Source organism: Opisthocomus hoazin, chromosome 1 (assembly GCF_030867145.1).
Source record: "Opisthocomus hoazin isolate bOpiHoa1 chromosome 1, bOpiHoa1.hap1, whole genome shotgun sequence".
Classification (NCBI taxonomy): domain Eukaryota; kingdom Metazoa; phylum Chordata; class Aves; order Opisthocomiformes; family Opisthocomidae; genus Opisthocomus; species Opisthocomus hoazin.
Window position 1 is genome coordinate 148,334,125 of NC_134414.1, and position 20,302 is coordinate 148,354,426.

Genomic DNA, 20,302 nt, shown 5'->3' on the forward strand with positions numbered 1-20,302 from the left:
CCTTACATATGCAAATCTCACAAGACTAAAACTACCTTTTTCTTTTTTTCTCGTTTTTGTGCCTATGCTAGAACAGGGAGGGGAAAAAAAAGCACAGAAGTAGTTTACACATTGTTTTTGAAAACTGTACCATTTATTAAAGTGCAACCTGGGGGCATGGTCTTACAGCAGTGTCCCATTAGCAGAGGGAAAAAGAAAATGTACATCCCCCTTCACTTCAACTGAATCTAGAACAATGCAGCTGGAAAGAACTTTTCTTCTAAAGGTGGAAACACTTTTATCAACCAAATGGCACAAGAAGCTTTAGACAGTTTTCCCTAAGAGGGCTGCACTTGCATATTAAAAGGAACAATATGACCAGTTCCTTGGGTAATGGGTGACTTGAGGGCCAGTCAGGGTCTCTTCCCCCAGGCAGGCCTCTCGAGAACAGAATCCAAAATCCCTGCAACTCTGTCACCGTCTGCTTATACCCAGCAGAAAGCAGCCTAGACAGCCCATAACCTGCACGCTTCAGTCAGTCCCATTAGTCTTTGCTACTTAACAAATCAAGTGGCTTTCTTTTGGTCTGAGTGGGTTTTAGCTTTACACTTGAATAAAAGCTTATAATCCGAGTTTAAAATGGGGAGAGACCCCCTGAAAGTACAGCAGTAGGTCGCATCCTCTGCAGCTCGTTCTGTCCCAGTCCATGGTGTTCCTTCCCTCCCCTGCAGATACTGCAAAGAGATCAAAAGCAGCTTCCCCTGGAAGCTTAACTGCAGCTCCCCTGCTTCTACAGCATAACCAGGGACCTCCAGCTAGGCGGAAGCAAGTCAGCCTACCTAAGAGACCGAGAGAGGGTCAGCTCCGAGGAGGGGAAACAAACTGCTAAAGTTATTTAACGTGAGGAGGTGGAGCAGAGCGCTGTAGCGGTTCTGCTGGGTGTATGGGTAATGCTACAGCTGACCCCTGCCACGCTGGTGCAGCTCTTGTTCCAGAGTACCTGAGGCAGGAGGGCTCACTTCAGCAGACGCCAGTGGCTCCACCGGGCCCCATCAAGCAGCAGTGGCTTAAAGCTTATAAATCTGCTCCCCCCCCTTAGCTTTTAACAGCAATACAGAGCTTGCACTTTGAAGCACACCCATGGAGTCAAAGGTGTACTGGTCTTGTCGCCTTCCTAGTGCTGAAATTAAGCAGACCAAGCCAAATCAGAGTCATGCACAGCTTCTGCCTTCAACAGGTACAGGAGATAATGTGCCTCACCACTCTCTGTTTCGCTAGGACGCTTTCTCCTGCTGTGTAACCTACTGGAGTAGCGCTGCTCCTGTTGGAGAAGAGGCACACGGATGAGTTGCCCTTCAGTATGTCTCATGCCTGGAGTGAGACATTCTACTGAAGACCTAGGCATGGCAGCTGGGGCTGTGCTCACCCCTCCATTCCCCCCCCCCATTTCAATAATCTAGCAATTACACCCTCAAATGCTGTAGCGTGAGCTTGCGCTGGTTCACTGAATGAGAGACTATGCTGCCAAAAGCAATTCTATGTCTTTTTTTGCCAGAATAGCAACATCTACCTTACTAGGCTTTACTAGTACTGCCGTACCACTGTAGCAGAAATTAAATGTAGGGAAGGCTTATGGCCTCAGATTATTTTGTCTGCTGCTCTCATTAAAATGAAAAAAGACCAAACTTCAGAACCTTGCTTGTTTAGTACTAAGTAAATTTTTCATTTGTGACCATTAGGAAGCGTTGATTAGCTTAAAAATACAGTCCAAAGTGTTAGCCTGCCTGTGATCAGAGCTGCGCGAACAGGAAGGAAACAGGAGTCTGGCAACGGAACCTGCCTTATGCAAGAGCACTCGGCACAGAAGCATCCCTGGAGCTGCAGATGCCCAGACAGAGCCCTCCACCCAGGATAAAAAAAAAAAAAAATCAAGCCCTCAGCAACAGCAAGGATGGATTCTTGTAGTAGTGATTTGCCCTCTACAAGGCAGGTTAGGAAAGAAACAACCAACTGCAAACACCGCAACAGGCACTTCACCTCCAGCCAGAAGATAAACCAGTGTCCAAAACCAGGTGCAATTCCAAACAGAGACCATGCTTCCACTGCATCGTCTGGCTCTGTGCGAGGAGCTTCTGGTCAGACAGGTAAGTACCTGGAGCAGGCAGCTGCTTCGTGAGTCACCTCTGAATAGGCAGAAGGCTGCAGAAGTGTTGCTTTCTTGTCTAGCTTGTTCCACGGGGCCAGACCTCATATTTTACCTCTAAGTCAAAAATCAGTGTTTTTCAGCAGCCATGTTGCCACCCCGAGAACCCCGACTCAGCAGCGACCTAGCCCGACGAGAACCGAAGCTGAAGTTCTCAAGCTGCCCCTCCAAGTGCCCAGTAACATTCCACTTTTGCCCCAGCTGAGCAGCTCAGCCCTGCTGTGCCAACTGCAGCCCCACAGCCTGGCTCTCCCGCAGCTCCAGGGCCGCGGGAGGCAGGAGCCCGCCAGGCCCTCGCCCAACACATGGCTGCAGCGGGCAGACGTGGCTCTGTGTCCGCAGGTGGGGTTTATGCCACAGAGGGATGCTGGGTCTCGGTCTCTGCTCCCAGCCTGCTCTAGAATGTTTGCTGAAGACAGGCCTTGCCCAGCTCCCAGCCACAGCGCCCAAGTGAGCAGAGCCTGGAGTTAAGCAACAGCTGAAATTTAAGTCGCACCTTATCTTGAAAGCCTTGTCCTTGACGGCTCCTGACTTAGCATGCTACCTGCTGCAAGTCCTTAAGCATTTCACACCTTTGTCGATCCAGTCCTTTGCTATTTTGGCATCTCAGCGTTCGGGTGTGCTGCAGACAAGGGTAAAGTGAAGAAAGAACGGGTCTAAGGTAGATACTCTGTTAAGGTACAGGCCACTCGAGGACAGATATTGAGGCACTTTTGGGAAGGGGATAAGCAACACAAGTGAGAGTAATTCTGTATGCCCTTTTGTGAGTGTATAGCTACCGCCTTTCCTCTGCCCGCTGGAACAGACCCACTAAAGAGAGGCTGCGTCACACAGTTCAGGGCCATCAGACCCCGCAGTTTAGGATTGCTTTAATATATTTGAAGGGGGGGGGGGGAAGCCCTTCCATGTTCTACTTCACAGCTGTAACAGAGATGTCTCACAAGTCTGTGAGAATGCTGTCACTTGAGCGTACTGGCCCTTCAGTGACTTTCACAGGCCTGTCCCAGCTCTGACCACAGGACTCCCAAATGCAGCAGAACTCAAGCCCTAACCGACCTTCTGTGCTAACGGAGTGTTCCCCGAGGAAGGAGATGCACACGGCAGATTTTCTAAATGCGTGGGGGGTGGAGAGGGTACAAATTCTTGCTGACTTGTCAAATCTTTAAGACCCTAAAATGGGAATTACAGAAAGAAGGGACCAGGCAACCAAAACACACGGTGCAGCTGATGCTCCATTAAACGTAGCAACACACCAGATACTCGAGGCTTTCGCCCCACCATGAAAATGCTTAACGAAAGTCATTTGTTCTCCTTACTACTGCTGCCACCTTCTTCTCACTGCTCTGTGTGGAAGAAGACGCTTTTATTTAACGCCTCACTGGGCTCCTTGTGCCAACAAGCTGGGGACTTCTTCCCTGGCTGGCGTGGATTTATTCTCGTCGGTCCTGTACCCGTCTCCCACACTACTACTGAAACAACCACGTACAGAGAAGAGCGGAAAGAACACCTGACACCCTCCCTCCCCCCAGTTTGTACACAAGTTATCCAGGGTGTCTAGGAAAAAAAAAATCACATCTCTGCTTCAGTGCCTGTGGGTACTTCTGTGTGACCTGCTGTGTGGCTACAGATGGGGATGCCCCAAGCGTAGGTGCATCACCTTCAGCAAGGAGAGGACACAGACGGGGTTAAGGACGGCCCTTCTCCCACCAAGAACAGGCCCGGAGAGGACACGGAAGCCGTCAGCAAAGCAGCAGGAGAGGGGCAGACCTACTCTGACGTACCAGGCAGTAAAGCAGCCCTTGCCACACAGGAACAACCAGGTACCCGCACAGACTGGGTCACTTGTTGATAAACACGGTGGCAAAAGTGTAAATGTTTGTGCACATCCGTGACAGGAGGAGCATAAAGACACCTCTCCACTCCATGAGAGGGGCCAGGAGAGGGAACTGCAGTGGTGGGAAGGCAGACACAGGAGAGTCCATGGCGTGAGGAGGTCCCAGTGACCCATTCTGGGCATACAGCACAGCAGTGAGTACCAGCAGGGCACCAGGAAAGGGCAAAGAAAAGTCAATTCCATTTTGCAACATAGTAAAGGTTGTTGGTTTTTGGGGTTTTTTTTTTTTTTTTCTATTAAGGCCAACCTGCTACCTTTCCTACATGGAAAAAGAGCAATCAATCATCAACAGGAAAGTCCAGAACTCCAGAGCTCCTGAGTTCGGTCCACGGCAGCAGCACATACATGACAATCCTTTCTCTCGGTATTCAACTTCACACACACAGAGTTCAAAATCCAAGAAGGTTTCTAAAAATTCCATTCTCAGAAAAGCTTAAACAAAAAAAAATTCCTCAGAATCTGCCAGGTTCTTACGGACTTCCCAGCATCCTGGGATACGGGTGGGATAGGAAAATGCAGCAAGAAAATCGTAAAACAGAGGATGTGCTAAAATCTCGTCTCAGATCACTTAAGAATCAGGCTCATTAGGAGACGTACTCTAGATAAGGTTATTTAGAAATAAAGTACCTTGTCTTTGTGCTTGATGAAGAGTAAGCTTCCCATAAGCTTACGTTTGGATCTTTACATTATCCTGAGTTCCCCTGCACCTACCTCCATCTGGCCTAAGCCGCAGTGCCAGCACGAACCCTCTGAGACAAGTCAGTAGTTTTGCCTGCAAAGCCTAAGGTCCTGCCCACAGAGCCGCCGTACGGACAGGGACAGACGCACAGACGCGCACTGAAAGAGGAACACTTGTGGTTGGTGCCGATGTAACTTACGCGTATGGCTACACATACAAGGTTTCTTTCTCGTCACACACATCTGACATGGTGTGACTGCAGGGAGAGGGATTTACTTTCTCATCATTTGTGAACCTGTAAGTTTAGCCAATTACAGATTCAGAATCGCAAAAGAAATCGCAGTGAACAACACTCCGGGTCAGGTCAGGAGCAGGCAGATAGAGGAGATGTTTAATGCTGTTTTGCTCAGTCAATAGAATCCATTGCTTTATGTGATCTGGGATTCTGTCACAGCCAGGACCAAGTCAGGACTACACACACTCTGTGCTTAACCTGGGAAAGACGATGCAGAGCGCAGCGGGATACAGGACGACACAGCGTTTAGCCTTTGGACTGCACAGGAGGCATTGGCCTCACTTCGTGTAGCTTTGCTGTGTCTTTGCTGAATACACCCCGGCGTCAGAGCACTGACCGGGACGGCGCCGCATCCAGCAGGAATTCTGCGCCTCTGGCAACCGCAGCTGGCAGCGAAGTGGGCTGGGCAGGAGCGGAGCGAATGGATTCTCAAACCAGCAAAGAGCAGGGTCCCTCCCGCCCTCCCGGGCAGCCGCGGCGCGGTCCCGCACCTCTCCCCCAGGAACACCAGGCGCTCAGAGATGACACAGCTATAGAGAGGCAGCATCTTTACAGGATGGGGCTCCAGTAGATGTGAGGGGCCAAAACCGGTGCGAGCGAAGAGGTAAGAATAAGCACTCTCCCACTGGGGCTTAGGAGCAACCTGCGAGGTTACGAGGAGCAGTGCTGTACCTGAGAGGAAGCCGAGAGAGAGGGGAGACCAGCCTCTCGCTGCAGGACTCAGGTTGGCTGACGTTCGTTCGGGAGGGCTTGGGGGCGCGACGGGACGTGACAGGACAGCACAGCTGCAATAGCGGCCGGTCTGAGAAGCCAGGAACTCCAGGGGCTGTCAGCAGCTGGCTCTCCCCTTCCCCTGGGGATTCTCTGTTCCAGTTCCTAGAGTACAAGCACCCCTTTCTTCAGCACCTGCACTTAAGTTCTTAAATCTGCAGAATTTATTATTTTTTTTTTTTTTTTTAAAAATACCCCTGTACTTTAATCACGAAAAACCAGTCCCCGCCCCAATTCTACTAAAAACATGATTGTCCATAGCTGGAGGCTTATTGAACGACCTCACCCCATCACCATTAAGTTACTCAAACGTCCAATTAAACAGCAGGCAGCTCAACCTTTAGGTAACACAACTACAAAAATTGGATCGTGCTCGCTTCTCTCTGCCCCCTCCTCCTCCTCCTCAAGAGAGCTCCGTTACTTTTTCCTAAGCGCCAGCGCTACTCCGACTGCTACAGCTAATATAGCTACCGCAGCAGCCCCGCCGTACAGCAATATAGATTTCCCTTCCGGCAATAAGATAGGCTTCTCCTCTGCGGAGGATTTCTCTTCGATTTCTTCCGAACGGCCCTCTTTCCCCACTTTTTTTTCCCCTGGAGGCATTATTTTCTCAGGTTCTGGTGCAGCCTTTTCTTCTGATGGGGCTAACTTTGGGACAGGTTTACTTAAAACGGGGATTTCGGGTTCAACAAGCTCTTCAGCCACTTTTCCCTTTTCCTCCTGTTCCGTACGCAGAAGTGCGGAGGGATGTGCTTTTGCTTTTTCAACAGCAGTAACGTCGGCTTGAGGTTTTGCTTCCTGCGAAGAAGCCGGGGTTTCTGGCAACGCTGCCTGCACGGTCTCTGCAGCGACAGCTGACACCACCGCTTCCTCAATCCCCTCCGGTATCTCTTCCTTCTCCACGTGAACAATATCCGAGTTGGAGGAGTTGTTCTCACTCCTTTCTTCACCCCCTCCGTTGCTGTCCAGGCTTTTGACTTCTTCAGGATCCATGGCCACTTGCTGCCAGGACTCGGGCCCCAGGGAGACGGGCAGGCTCTCCGTGTGCCAGCTCTGGCTGGCTGATAGGGAGACGGGCAGGCTCTCCGACTGCCACGATGTGGTCACCGTGGGGGACTCCGGCGGGCTCACCTGTCCCGAGTTGTCACTGGTCAGGATGTAGATGTCATTGCTGTCCTCTGCGATGAGCCCGGGGTACTCCTCCTCTTCGGAGTCCAAAGCAAAGACCGTCCCCTGCGAAAGAAAAGGAGGACACAAGACGTGAGCGATGGCTTCAGCACCACCTCCCCTGTACGGGAAGGAACAGGACCCCTGCAAACTCGGCGGGGCTGGCGGAAAGAGAGGGCTCTGCAGGAGCAGCAGCGGCCTGACCGACGTTTTAGCAGGGATAACAAAACCCACTTGGCATTTCCAGAGAACAGAACCACTTGTACGAGCTTTGCTGTGGGCTCCTCCTTTCCCTGACGTTACTGCATCGCCGAGTACGTCACCTGAACGTACCACGTGGGCATTAGTAACCAGAGGAAAATACCAAAGTCTGAAACCAAACTGAAGCAAAACGAAAAGAAAAAACTCCACAAGCACGTGAGCCCAGCTGAACACCACTCCCCTTTCCACTCTGTGCAAGTGCTCTGTATTGCTTGTCCATTTTCAACTAACAGTGTTTCTCTTACATTAATTTTATTACATCTTCAGTGCTCTCTGAAGCCTGTATTTCTACTTTGCACCAACAATCTGTAGTCTATACTAATTCTAGTAATTTACTAACCACCAATATCACTATTCTTAAATGAGTTCACTTTCCAAGACTGGCATCATAACTTCGGCCCCAGAACTTAAGTTAAAACAAACAACCGAGCACAGACATCCAAAGATGCTGCTGACAGGGTTTGTTTGTTTTTGTTTCGCTAGGAAAAATCTGTAAAAACTTGACAGTGGGCTCCAGTTAGAGAAACTGCAAGTGTAAATGCTGACTGATTCCTTCCTTACAGAAAGAACAGCACTGCTGATTCTAGTCACGCGTGGACTGTTGGGTACGTAACACAGAAGAGATCTGCTTCAAAGGAAAAACTACAAAAGGAAAAAAATTAAGCACAGAAGAAAAACCTAAGATCGGTGTGATACCAAGAACATAAAAACAAGAGATAGGGGCAGAGAGGAACCCCAGGATTTGCTATGCCATACTCTGTGAAACCATTAACAAAGATTCAATTACTCCCTTGCTCCTAACAAAAATAATTTGAACATTTTACCAAGTACTGTGGTGCGGGGAGCCCTTTCCCTGCAAATTCCTCATTCAGTTACCAAGTTTTTCTGTTCAGTCGCATCATAACATGACAAAAAAAATCAAAAATCCATTCGTTCTCTTTCTCCCTGCTCCCTTCTGCATGCAACAGTTCTAAAGCACTCCAGGCAGCTGCAGTTGTCCCTGTCTTTTTAAACCCTTCCCAACACCTGTGAATTTGGGGTTTGGTTCTGCTCCAGTCTCCTATCGGTGGCTTCCCATTCCAAAACACCGCCTCAGTTGTTCTACAACTTTTTATGGATTCACGCAGTGGTCTGTGTCAGGAACTGATCCAAGTTAAAAACAAACACATTCTCTATTTTTCTGAGCTGTTTCTAATCCTGACCAGTGTCCCGTTTGGGCCGCTGAGACACTTGAGCGTGACTGTGGGTGGAGTGGGGCCAGCAGCTGCGTCTGCTCGCACTGATGGCCGAAGGGCCGAATGGATACCAGGGCCCTGCTTAGAGAGCAGAAGGGAAATGCATTTCAGCCTTGCTAACTCCCAATTATCACTTAGTTCCTAGCATGCAAGGAGTTCAGGGCCTGCAAGTGAGCGGTTTCTAACTCTGAGTAGGCACACTCCACGGCAGCCAGAGCTCGTGGGGCCAGGGCCAGCAGCAATGCATTGTTCTCTCACAGAAGGAACAGCCTCAAGTTGCCCCAGGGGAGATTTAGATCGGATATTAGGAAAAATTTCTTCACTGAAAGAGTGCTCAGGCACTGGCACAGGCTGCCCAGGGAGGTGGTGGAGTCACCGTCCCTGGAGGTGTTCAAAAAACATGTAGCTATGTGGCACTTCGGGACATGGTTTAGCAGGCATGGTGGGGTTGGGTTGATGATCTCAGAGGTCTTTTCCAACCTTAATGACTCTATGATTCTATTCTATGATTCTAAGCACAAGAGGCTCAGACTCTCCACAGACACGGGGTACTCTCCACAGAGACACCAGGCACACCACAACCCCTCACCTTCCCTAGAAGGGGGAAGCATCTACACAGGCACAAAAAACCCCAAAACCACCAGAAAACCAAAAAGCAAGTTGGCAGGCACAGGACAAACAGCACCAGCACTGCTGGTCACCGGCAGCAGCTGCAGCGAGAGCAGCCGAAGCAGGAGTGGATCCCTGGCGAAAGCGCTGAAGTGGCGCCCGAGCGAGCCGGGCAGCTTACGGGCAGTAGCACTTCAATCTTTCACAGTTAAAATTATTACCATATCAATAAACTTTGTGAAAAAGGGCCAGTGGAGCCCGAGTTGAGTATGGGAGTGAGGTTTCTCCATCCACCCCCCCCCAGAACATCTTCCCATTTTGCAAAACTTGATGGACCCATTGCTGGAGACTTTTGTGCAACGGTGGAGGCTGTAGGACAGCACAGCACTGGGAACGTCAAGATTTCGCAAAGTATTTTGGCAGGGGTGGGATCTAAATCTCATCTCCTCAGCCCATGGAGCTTTGGGAGATATTTGTGCACGAGCAAGGGAATCTCACAGAACACTTCAAACGGAACTGTTCTTCACAAATGCCTTTAAATCGCTTGCATATGGGAGGCATCGTCTGACTCAGTAATGAGTTCAGAAACTCTAAAGAGAAACGGTACGCAGAATCCCTCAGGGGAAGGTTAAAAGCGATCAAGCCATCCACTAAGCACCTAACGATCTCCACAAAGCCTTGATTCAGAAGGAAATAAAAATTAATAAAGCATGACATTTGTGTAAGTATTCAGACACCACAAACGCGCCAACAAATCCAAACCAAGTTCTGCCCTGCGAGCAGCGACTGAGAATTCAAGACTCCAGTATCCTCTTGAAAGCCAAGTTTCACTAGAAGAACAAAATCTATTTTCAAATGCACCTCAGGCCATTGAAACAAAACAGAGCTCTACAGCCTAGGAGGAAGCAACCAGCACTGCAAACTAAGCGCAGTGGAACAGAAGTGCCAAGAAACTTCGGTGAAGGCAGAGGTTACCGCATCCCAAGAGAGCAGCCGCTGGGCAGTGTGGGCCTGGGCTGCCGCACAGCACGTGAGGACCAACCGGGCTCACACGCAGCACCGACCCGTCCTGTCCCAGCAGAGCCAAGAGCAGCGCAGCAGGGAGTCAGTCCCTGCAGCTGGCTTCCCCTGCGCTGAGGGTGGAGAGGCAGCCCGCTGCCCGGACATCCTGAGACTGCACACTTGCTCCTTCCATCATCAGGATTTGTCTCTGGATGTTGATTAAGTAGGAAATGTTCTCACATAACAAAATGACTAGGGGTAAAACCTGCAGTCTCATGAAGCTCTGCAGTACCCTCCTCTCCGCTCAGCTCTACCCTCCCACAAAGCAGAATCAATTGACTTCCCACCGCAGCACATCACAACCAACCAGCCTACAGCTGTGATCTGATGCTAGCAAAAAGAACAGGGACACACACACACACACACACCTGGTCACAGCTCTCAGCACACCACTGGAAGTGCACCCATGCTGCTGTGACTGGTTCAAAGTGAAGCATATGACAAAAAATTCCAAAACAACACTATCTTTCTACAGGCTTCTGAGCTCTGGAGACCAGCAAACTTCAGTAATAAACTAAAAAAGGACCAACTAGGGCCATATTCAGATGGCCTAAATTCCCCTGAACTCGTATACGGCACAGTGGCGAAAGCCAAGCACCTCTGAGACTGCAGGGGAATTTAAGCCATCCTGATACTGCTCAATGTGCATTCCTCCAGCCCTGCTTCTGCTCTATTCCTGATCCACCACTCTTAACTCTTCCCCTTCCTCTCTGTCGTGGTTTAACCCGGCAGCCGGCAACTCGGCACCCGACAGCCGCTCGCTCACCCCTCCCCTTCCCCCCCACCAGGATGGGGAGGAGAGATGGACAAAAGGGGAAACTCCTGGGTTGAGATAAAGACTATTTAAAACAAAGGAAATAATAATGCTACTACTACTAATGATAATAACGAATATGCAAAACAAACAATATATAATTTTCTCACCACCTAATGACCAATTCGCAGTCAGTCCCCGAGCAGTAATCATGGAACCCAGATATCATGGATTTTGCAAATTTTGCAAAACTTCCCAAAAAAGCCAAACTCGTGGAAAAGTTCGAACTCCCAGACAACAGAAGATTCAAACCCATGAAAACAAGAAAGAAAAGATTCCTGCCCCACAGCCAACCCCCATTCACAAACTGAGCATGATGTCCATGGTATGGAATATTTGCATCTGTCCAGCCTGGGCTGGCTGCCTGGCTGTGCTCCCTCCCAGCTCCTGCACACCGGCTCGTTAGCTGAATATGGGAAACTGGAAAAAGTCCTTGATTTCACAGCAACAGCTGAAAACATCAGTGTTATCAACATTCTTCCTGTACTGAATCCAAAACACAGCAGATACTGGGAGGAAAATTAACTCTATCATCTCAGCCAAAACCAAGACACTCTCACAAGGAAAAGCAAAGTTGTTCTTTGGGGAGAACCCACAGGTGATTGGACCATGACAAAAATGAGCAAGTAATATAGACAAAGTACTACCACAGCTACTACATGGACCGGTAACTGCCCGGGCCCAGCAAAGGATCTTAGCTCAGTATGAGATGCTACATCCTCAGCAGGTTAACAGATAGGGACACAACATCGACACACAAGGAAAAGGCATTAGTTACTCTAGTTATTCCCACGTATCAGGGCATATTTTAAAGGCCACGTGCTTTGCTGGAGCACTTTCACTAGAGATACGCTTCTATCAAAATACAAATAAGGTCTGGGCACGTACTGAGGGTAACGTGCAGGATAAACTGCTTTGGAGAGGGCAAAGAAATGAAGGGATGGTAATACGCGGAACATGGGCGATCCTCAACATTTCAGATACTTCATTAATAGGAGTACCATCACTACACACCCACCCTGCCTTTGGCAGAAGGGACGGCCTGAGAGGCTCAAGCACTTTATTGTTCCTTTTCTCACGTAGACTGCACTGACCCCAAAAGAGTTATCAGTTGCTGGCTCCCTATAAATCAGTTATATATAAACTACAAACCAGTTGCTGGCTCCCTATAAATCCCTATAATCGCTGGCTGGTTCCTTTCTGTCTTTACAGACGATTTAACTTCTGTGTCAGTGCCTCAGGACACAACTCTCCAAGTCTGAAGAGATGGGTCACCCACGGTTGGGAAACCTCGGGGAAAGCTGACATACCGAGTGTCAATGGGTAATTCCACTACTTTTTCATTAAAAGCTTATGAAGTTTTAATTGAAAAACCAGACAGTAATAGGTATTATTTAGGATACGTGATTAATATTTCTTGAGCTGAATTAAGAGTTAATTCAGAAAGTCAAGAGGATAAAGCTAGGATTTTGTGCTGATTTGTCTGAGGTTTGCACTTTTTTGGTGTTTTTTTTTGTTTGTTTGTTTTTTGTTGTTGTTGTTTTTGTTTTAAAGCAGCTGCAATGAAAACTGAATGACATTTGGGACAATTCTCTTGATTCATCTACAGCTGTGACCCAGAAGCAAAGCTCCCACAGACAGATTAATTCAGGACAGCATGGAACATGTGGAAGGATTTTTAATCACCTGAGGCCTTATATAAGCCCTACACTTCAGATTTAACTGTAAATAAGGAATGTATGTAAGCTTTTCTTTATCTGCTTTGTTTATTGTAAACGGATAGTCTACTGCTCCAGACCAAAACAACAACAAAAAAAATCAGAGTTCCTGTTTTTAAAATTTGGAATGGGAGAATTGCAAACTTGGAGTGCTTTTCCTCACCCAGCATACTCACAGAACCACATCATCTATGTCTAGAGAAGCAAGAGTACGTCCCTCAGCGCAGCACCCTGCCGGTCCTGATCCCACCCACTGCCACTTGAGGGAAGAGTTGGCACAAGTTACGATGAGGAGGAGAACGGGATAGTTCCCTGCTTGTCTAGAACACGACAAGGATGGTCCACAGCTCTTGAGGCAGTCTTGAGGAGATCAACTTAGTTCTGTTGAAGTGGCATTTGCAGACCTCAAAAAGGAGCTCCAGAAGTCAATCACTGTCCTCAACCTGTGTGTTTGACCTGTGGAAATTTTCCCCCAGCCTTCTACACGTGACAGAAAGCATTTCTAACAAATGTGCTAGACTAGCCCTCAGGATAGCTTATAGCTATTATGTTACAGGGTGAGCTACACTAGACAACTGTAAACAGGTAAGAAAATAATGAAAAAAAAAAAAAAATCTGAAAGGTCTTCCAATAAGCAGAACCCATCAGTTTGGATTCAGCTGTCCAGTGTCAGTAATCTGAACTTTGCTGAAAAACATTCTCAGCAGTGGATTCAGAACACTACCAAACTTTAACATACAGTATGAAATTGCTACTTAAAAACACACGTCAAGTTTCAATTATGATTGAGAGACAGCAAAAATAACAAAAAAAAACCCCACAAAACTTGGAAACTGACTCTCATGATGACTATACTATTTTTGATAATTTTCTAATAGATCTGTTATTAACTGTATACAAACAAGCTGGCTTACTAACTATAGTAGTTAGTTTTGCTAAACAGCAAAAACTTTGACTACACATAAGAAAAAAACCATCCTTATTTACCAAAATAATAATTTCAGCCTGACTTATGTAAAGCCACTTCTGGTGGAAACAGATATTCAAATCAAAATTGTGAATGTCTCAAGATGAAAGTAACTTTATTTCCTACAAAAACAGTAGGAATAGTAGTACGCATTGAAGCTGTAATGGAGATCTTAACAGATAATGGTTGGTAAGAGATCACCATTAAGGTGTCCAGCAGACCATTCACCACGTCTTAGCAAAGACTTTGAAAGCCCTGCCCTGTAAGCTCAAAAGACCAGACACATGCAGACCTATGCCTAATTGCTGTGGACACTGTGTGTATTCTTCTCGGGTTTAGTTCAGTTTTAAGTGTTCTGAAAAGCTCGACTGGTCCCTCTGGTTCAGTTCTTAGGGAAGTATAAACAGGCAGGTTTCAGTTCAGTCTGTTCACGAAAGGAATGATGTGGATAGGCAACTCATACAAAACTCATCTCTGAAGATGCTAAAAAGCCCCCCAAAAAGCTATACAGCCCAGCAAGCCACCCATACACCCCAGATCTTGATTTTGTCCAATAGAAGCAAAAATTCCATATATAAGCCAGAGAGGAGTGCCACCTTGCGGGAAAAAATATCTGTGTTCACTGAATTTTTTCTTCCCCCTTGAAACTGAACAGAGCCGCATAAAACCCCCCAGAAAAAAGAGCACCCTGAGGTACAGGAGGAAATGCTGGAAAAACGCAAACGTTCCAGGAGAGCAACCTTTACAATGACAAAAAATTCAGAACACTCCACACAGCTAGGAAATTTTTTAGGCAAGAGTACTGACTTTACCTTGTAACATAACCTATCAGAGAGAAATTAGGTTCTGTCATTACTTTCCTCTCAACGACAGCGTCACAGCAACAATACAAGTTCGAGGAACCCATCAAATACATTTGTGCTTAAAATCCTGTGTCTGAAAAACAAAAGGGAAGGAGTGATGAACTGGTCTGTGTCCAGGGATCCCAAGAGATCTCCGTCTGGGGAAATAAGCAAATTTCCCACAATAACACATTTCCCCAGAGCTGGGAATGTGCTTGTCGTACGATTTCTAGCTGTAACAGAGGAGCAGCCGCGCGCTGGTAAAGTGCCGCCTGTGCCAAGGGCTGAGCAGGCGAAGGCTGTGCCCACAGACGGCTGCCAGGATCAGGAGAGCTTCACTCCTGCCCGCGCTGACCAGGCTGCAGCTCTGACCGCGCTCTGTGCCTCCGGCCACAGCCCCGCTGCGCCATACCTCTTCAGACCCTGGAGTCAGATCTGACAGCGTTACCCCGCTAATCCTTCAGAGAAATGGATTATACAAGGGGTAGCTGACAATGTCCAGATCTAGAACAGTACATTTAAAAAAAAAAAAATTATTTATATAGTAGTAGCATTTATTTATTTAGTATTTATTGTAGTATTCATCTTTGTGAAACTGTCAAGATAGGTGGAGCCAAGAAAAACAGAGTCCACAAACAGGACTGTACTTTTTATTGAGGAAAAAACCAAGGGGGGGAGCAAAGGTCGCGTGAACCTAATCAAAGCACACCGATATTGCAGCCACTGTTCTCACTCCCTTCAAGGAACGCTTTGGCTAGAACAGCCTGCAGACATTATCCTAATACCTCCCCTGACCTCCAACATAACCTCTACTACCTGCAGAGAGTCAGCAGCAAAGCAACACCCTTTAAATTTAAACTGCTAAGGCTGAAACCTTAAGTACATTCAGTTATTTAGAGATCACTTCTTCAGGCAGACTGATCTGAAGTTGTTGGAAGGGAAAAAAGAAAGGAGATCTACTTGCTCCTTGACCACTTAAGTTCCTCCTCCTTCAGCCACAGTGCCTAAAAGATAAAAAATCTATTATCATATCAAAGAAGTTGCATACAAATAAAAGCAGATGTTTCACTGCTGTGGTCCATGATACAAGCGTAAAGTATAATTATTTTGCAAGGAAAACTCCTTTCTCGGAGTTCTTTAGTAAGACTGCCCTTTCTTGCATCGCTACCATAGTAAACTTCCCTCTCCTCCAGCGGAGCACGTCTCCATTTCTGCACTGTCATTCTCGAGGCAGACACCTGGACTGCTGCGGAAGGAGATCCTAATCTCCAGTAACGCAAGCTGACTGCCTCGCTTCCCCAGGATGGCAACTGTCTCTCTACACTTTTTCTCCTCCAGATTGTTAACAGGCTCTAATACATAGATTATTCAATCACCACCAGCAAAGAAAATGTTAAAACCGGCAGAAAAGCGAAAGACAAAACACTGGAAACAGAGAACAGCTCTTTCAAGGCTGAGATAAGGAACTGTAAACACTATGCATATTTCAAGTAGATTTACTTTTACTCTCTTCAACATGGGCAAATAACTAGTTAAATTCAAATCCAGATGTGAACATCGTAAGACAAGAACCCTAGGAACCCCAGGAAGGCAGAGACAATTTCAGCTATGGCTCACAGATACAAACAGCAGCCTCTTACTGAGAGAACAAAGGTTATTAACTCATTACCAATAAACACCAATTGCATGCACTTATTTCATCCCTTTGAAACAAGTGAAAAGCAGATGGGCTCGGAACACGAATGAGAATGAATTCGAGAAAAAAGAAAAAGCAGATAGCTTCCACGTAGTCTTACACTTTTTCCTTCTTACAGACATTTCCAGACTATTTCAAGATAGATGAAATTTAGCCAAAGAATAGAGAGCTTGAGAAGAAATAAATTATTTGGGAGGAGGGGTGGGAAAGGAAGAGGAAAAAAATCCTTACCAACTGACTGGCCTTACTGTGCACTTTTCCAGGAGACCAAGAATTGCTTCTGATGCAGCAGCATTCAGCCCTGGAGAAGCCAGACAGAGCAAAAAGGGAGGGGAGGTACAAGGAGGGAAGGGAGGGGAGAGAAGGAGAAGGGAGGGGAGAGGAGGAAAGGGGAGGGGAAAGCATGTACACTGCACATCAGTTTGCTGAGCCCTAACATTGCCTTCAGGAAAGAGGAGAATGAAGCTACTGCTGAATTAGGCTGGGAGTTGGTTCAAAATGATAAGAGAATGAGACTTTAGCACGACCATTTGTGTTCAAAACAGAGAGTCAGGAGGAAGAAATGTGTATCCCCACACGGGGCTATTCAGAAAACTTAAAATGCCAAACATGCTTTTTGCTCCAAAACAGAAATCATACTAAAACTCAAGAGTCAAGCAGGGTAAAGGCAAGGGCTGCAGCCAAACCTGTCACTGCAATTAGTCAGAGGCAGACTGACCAGAAGAAAGCAGGATTTCCTTACTTTCCCACAGTCCTCCCAGCTCAACTTGCATCTACTTGCAAATCTAAGAGATTGTAAACTAAATGGAGTAGTCATTTCATCTCCTCAATCATACTTCTGTTGACAGCTGCACCCAAGCAAAATCTGCAGTGCACTGCAGACACCCCTGCTCAGAGGATTTGCTCCCTGAAGCAGTAAAACAGACCAAGGGGAAGAGCGGCAGCATACATAACAGCCAGAATCACAGGATCAAAATACTATACGCATCTCAACATAAAAATACGACAGCCATTCCCCCACCACCCACCCACTACACCCGAGTCCCACCCTACCACGAAAAGTTAGCTGAATTTTAGTGCCTGAAGGGAGAATGGGAGGGACACGCTCACTTCAACACATCATCTCATCACCACATCTCTACAGACTAGGGTGAGAAATCCAAAAGTGACTTCTCATCTCAGAGGCTCTACCTCTAGTATCCCAGTTTTCCCATTCCTCACAAGCCACACCAGTTTCTTGAAATCTACTGCCCAGCTATGCAATTTCTCAACCTTTATTCCCTTCAGCCATTTTGCTTCTAGTTAACTGTTGTCCACCATCCTCAGCCAGATGCTTTCCAGGACCTACAAGCCTCCTGAGCCCACAAAACAACTTGAAGTCTTGCACACAGGCAGAACCTCAGCAGCTCTTCCAGCCGCATCGTGGCTGCACAGCATGACTTAGCAAGTGGTCTCACTGGATGACACAGCTCTCTAAAATTCTGACTCCACAGATATGCAGTGGGGCACAGGAAGGGCTCAGCTGATCCCTTTGCCTGGCTTCTTACCTCCTAGCAAAGGTAGGCTTCAGCCCCAAAATTGAGGAAGATCCCAAATTGCGTGGTGCCATGCGAAGAGACAGCACCAGAGGCACTACAGAATTTTTCTGGTCTGCCCCTGAAAAGCAGATTCCTGTGAAGCTCTCTGCTCCTGATCCATGAAAAAACAGATAGGCTCTTCTGGTATCAGTTTTAAGTAAGCTCTTAACAGCTGTAAGAAAGACCTATCTTCACACACAAAAATTGAACTTCTTCCTGTCACAGCAACATAATTCACTGGAGACTGCCAGGTTTATGCATTGCCCTTATGGCTCTAGCAAACTATTACTGACAACTTGATCCGGCACACAGAGCTCCTGTGGCAGATGCTTATCTTAAAATAATGCAAAACATTTGCCTGATGGCTAACAGCCTGCCAGGCGGCTCCCTCCCGGTCCTTCTCGGAAACACACACTCTCTCCCACCCCATGCCCTGCTCCCAGCAGTGCCAGCCCCAGAACACCATCCCACAAATTCCTAAGAAACCAAGAAGCATGTCACTCAGTAAAAATAAACACTTTCATTACGGTGGGCATGAAAAAGAAAAAAAGACAATAAAACCATATATTGCCTTCCTCCAAGTAATGTCACAAAGCCCGGTGGGTCCCCAACTCCATCTCCAGCGCAACTCACAAAGGGTTAGTGCAGCTACATTAATTCATCTGGAAAGGATTTTCATCACCTTGTCTCCTTCCTCGCCTCTTCTGCTGTTTCAAAAATAGCTCTGGCTTGTTTGCTGTACCGCTTATGTCAGTCTGATTTTACGCCTGACTGGAGGTATACAGACAAGCTCGTAGCCCATCAAACACCGACTATCCAGATCTGTACGTACATGCACAGTCACACAAACACAAAGCACAGCTCCCTCCCATGGAGGCCATGCTGGAAAGCTGCTTGTTTTCAGAGGCTTTGCGCTGTTTTAAGTATGTTTATAGCAGGCCTCAAAGAGGGGCTAGAGAACAGACCGCAGCCTTTTCTGAGGTTAAAAAAAAAAAGCAGAAAAGCACAATAACGCTAACATCCATCTGCCTTAAAGCTGCAAGTAAGGACCTTCCCTGTGATGAAAATACTTTGAAATGTGAGTGCTTTTATCGAATGACCTAAGGTCATTTGGCTGCATGCTGTTACTGTTTCTGTCCATTAAAGACAAACAATCCCTCCTGAAGGCTTTGAAAACCATTACCCACCATTGCCGGGAAGGGAAAGGATATAGGAAGGTGCAGAAGTGCAGAAATTCTGGAACAAACTGCTCTTAAAAAAAAAACTTCAGGTAAATTCTGAAATATCTCATCTCTGAATGAGATTTTTCGTACTAGCACGTTTTAATCACTGGGTTTTCCTCAACAGCCTTTCTTTTTAGAATAAATTTAACTTGCTGGAGCCATTTCACTAATCCAGATTAATTCCATTCAAATCCAGCATCCTTCCCAAACCCAGTAATCTAAAGCTCAGCCTCCTTTAGCACAGTTCTACCTTCAAGACCCAGCTCATTGGCTGTCCGCTGCCTCTGTGATGTATTTTTAAACGAAACTTTCTCAGCATGCCATGACCCAGGAACACTGGTTACCATGAATTGAAGATTTCCACAAGGAAATGCAGCACAAAGAAATCCTGATTGCTCATTCTATCCATGTTCCTATACAGCTATAAAATCCAACATGCATTAGCTATTTTATCACTTCTTATAAAAATAAATTAGTACCTACTGACATTTCTGTGTGAAGTGCTCCCCAATTACTTATCTGCTAAAAAGCCCTCTGAAATTTAAGAGGAAAAAACCCATACGCCATTTCCACCAGTCACCAGAGTATGAAGATAACATTAAACAGATGAGTCTCCCAGGCACAGTATCTCATTACAGGTGTTTGCTTCTAAATGCACTCTGTCTGTACATTAACAGGAAAGAACATACAAACAAAAGCTCACCATATAGCAACATATTAACACCTTGACACCCAGTGTACAAAAACTAGCTATTGACAGCTGAGAACCTCTTCAATTTCAACAGCAATCCATCAAACCAGGCATGCAAAGAACTGCAACAGACTGTCTGAGGAAATTGTGGAGTCCAACCACAGGGGTCTTTAATGCCAACATCAGAAATGAATGGGTAAAAGTCCGTTCTGCCTTGGTGGCAGCGAGGTGAAATAGATGGCTGCCCAAGATCCCTTTCCAACTCTATGGTCCTGATCTGCTTTTTTTTTTGCTTTGTCTGGGGCACTCCTTTACCCCTAGCAACTGTTCTTAGCTTTCACTCCTATTAAGACTAGTATCACCCTTAGAAATAAGCTTTGAACAAAGTATGAAAATTAAACATCGTCTTCTTACCCATCCTCCTTGTTGAATGATATAGTCTGCTGAATAGTCTTCTAGATATGTCACCCCAAAGTTCACAAGTGCGCTCAGTGGTTCCTGGCCCCGTCTGGTTAACTCCATCAGAAATTGCTGTAGCAGAACCAGGGGTACCAAGACCTTCAAAAACAAGAATTGTGAATAAGTACAGAAAGCATTATCAACACTACTGTGTAGGTAA

The 20,302-nt window shown here is 46.7% G+C and overlaps 1 protein-coding gene across 2 annotated transcripts in view; it reads right to left on the reverse strand.

Annotated features, from left to right (window-relative positions):
- Positions 1 to 111: 111 nt before the first annotated feature.
- BCL2L13 (BCL2 like 13) overlaps positions 112 to 20,302 on the reverse strand; it is a 46,181-nt gene continuing 25,990 nt past the window's right edge. For both annotated transcript variants that reach the window (XM_075440879.1, XM_075440888.1), the window contains exons 6-7: positions 20,098 to 20,241; positions 112 to 7,054 (exon numbers count right to left, since the gene is read on the reverse strand). In XM_075440879.1, coding sequence (XP_075296994.1) covers positions 6,239 to 7,054; positions 20,098 to 20,241 — 960 coding nt within the window. In that variant the 3' untranslated portion in view covers positions 112 to 6,238. The remainder of the gene's footprint in view (positions 7,055 to 20,097; positions 20,242 to 20,302) is intronic.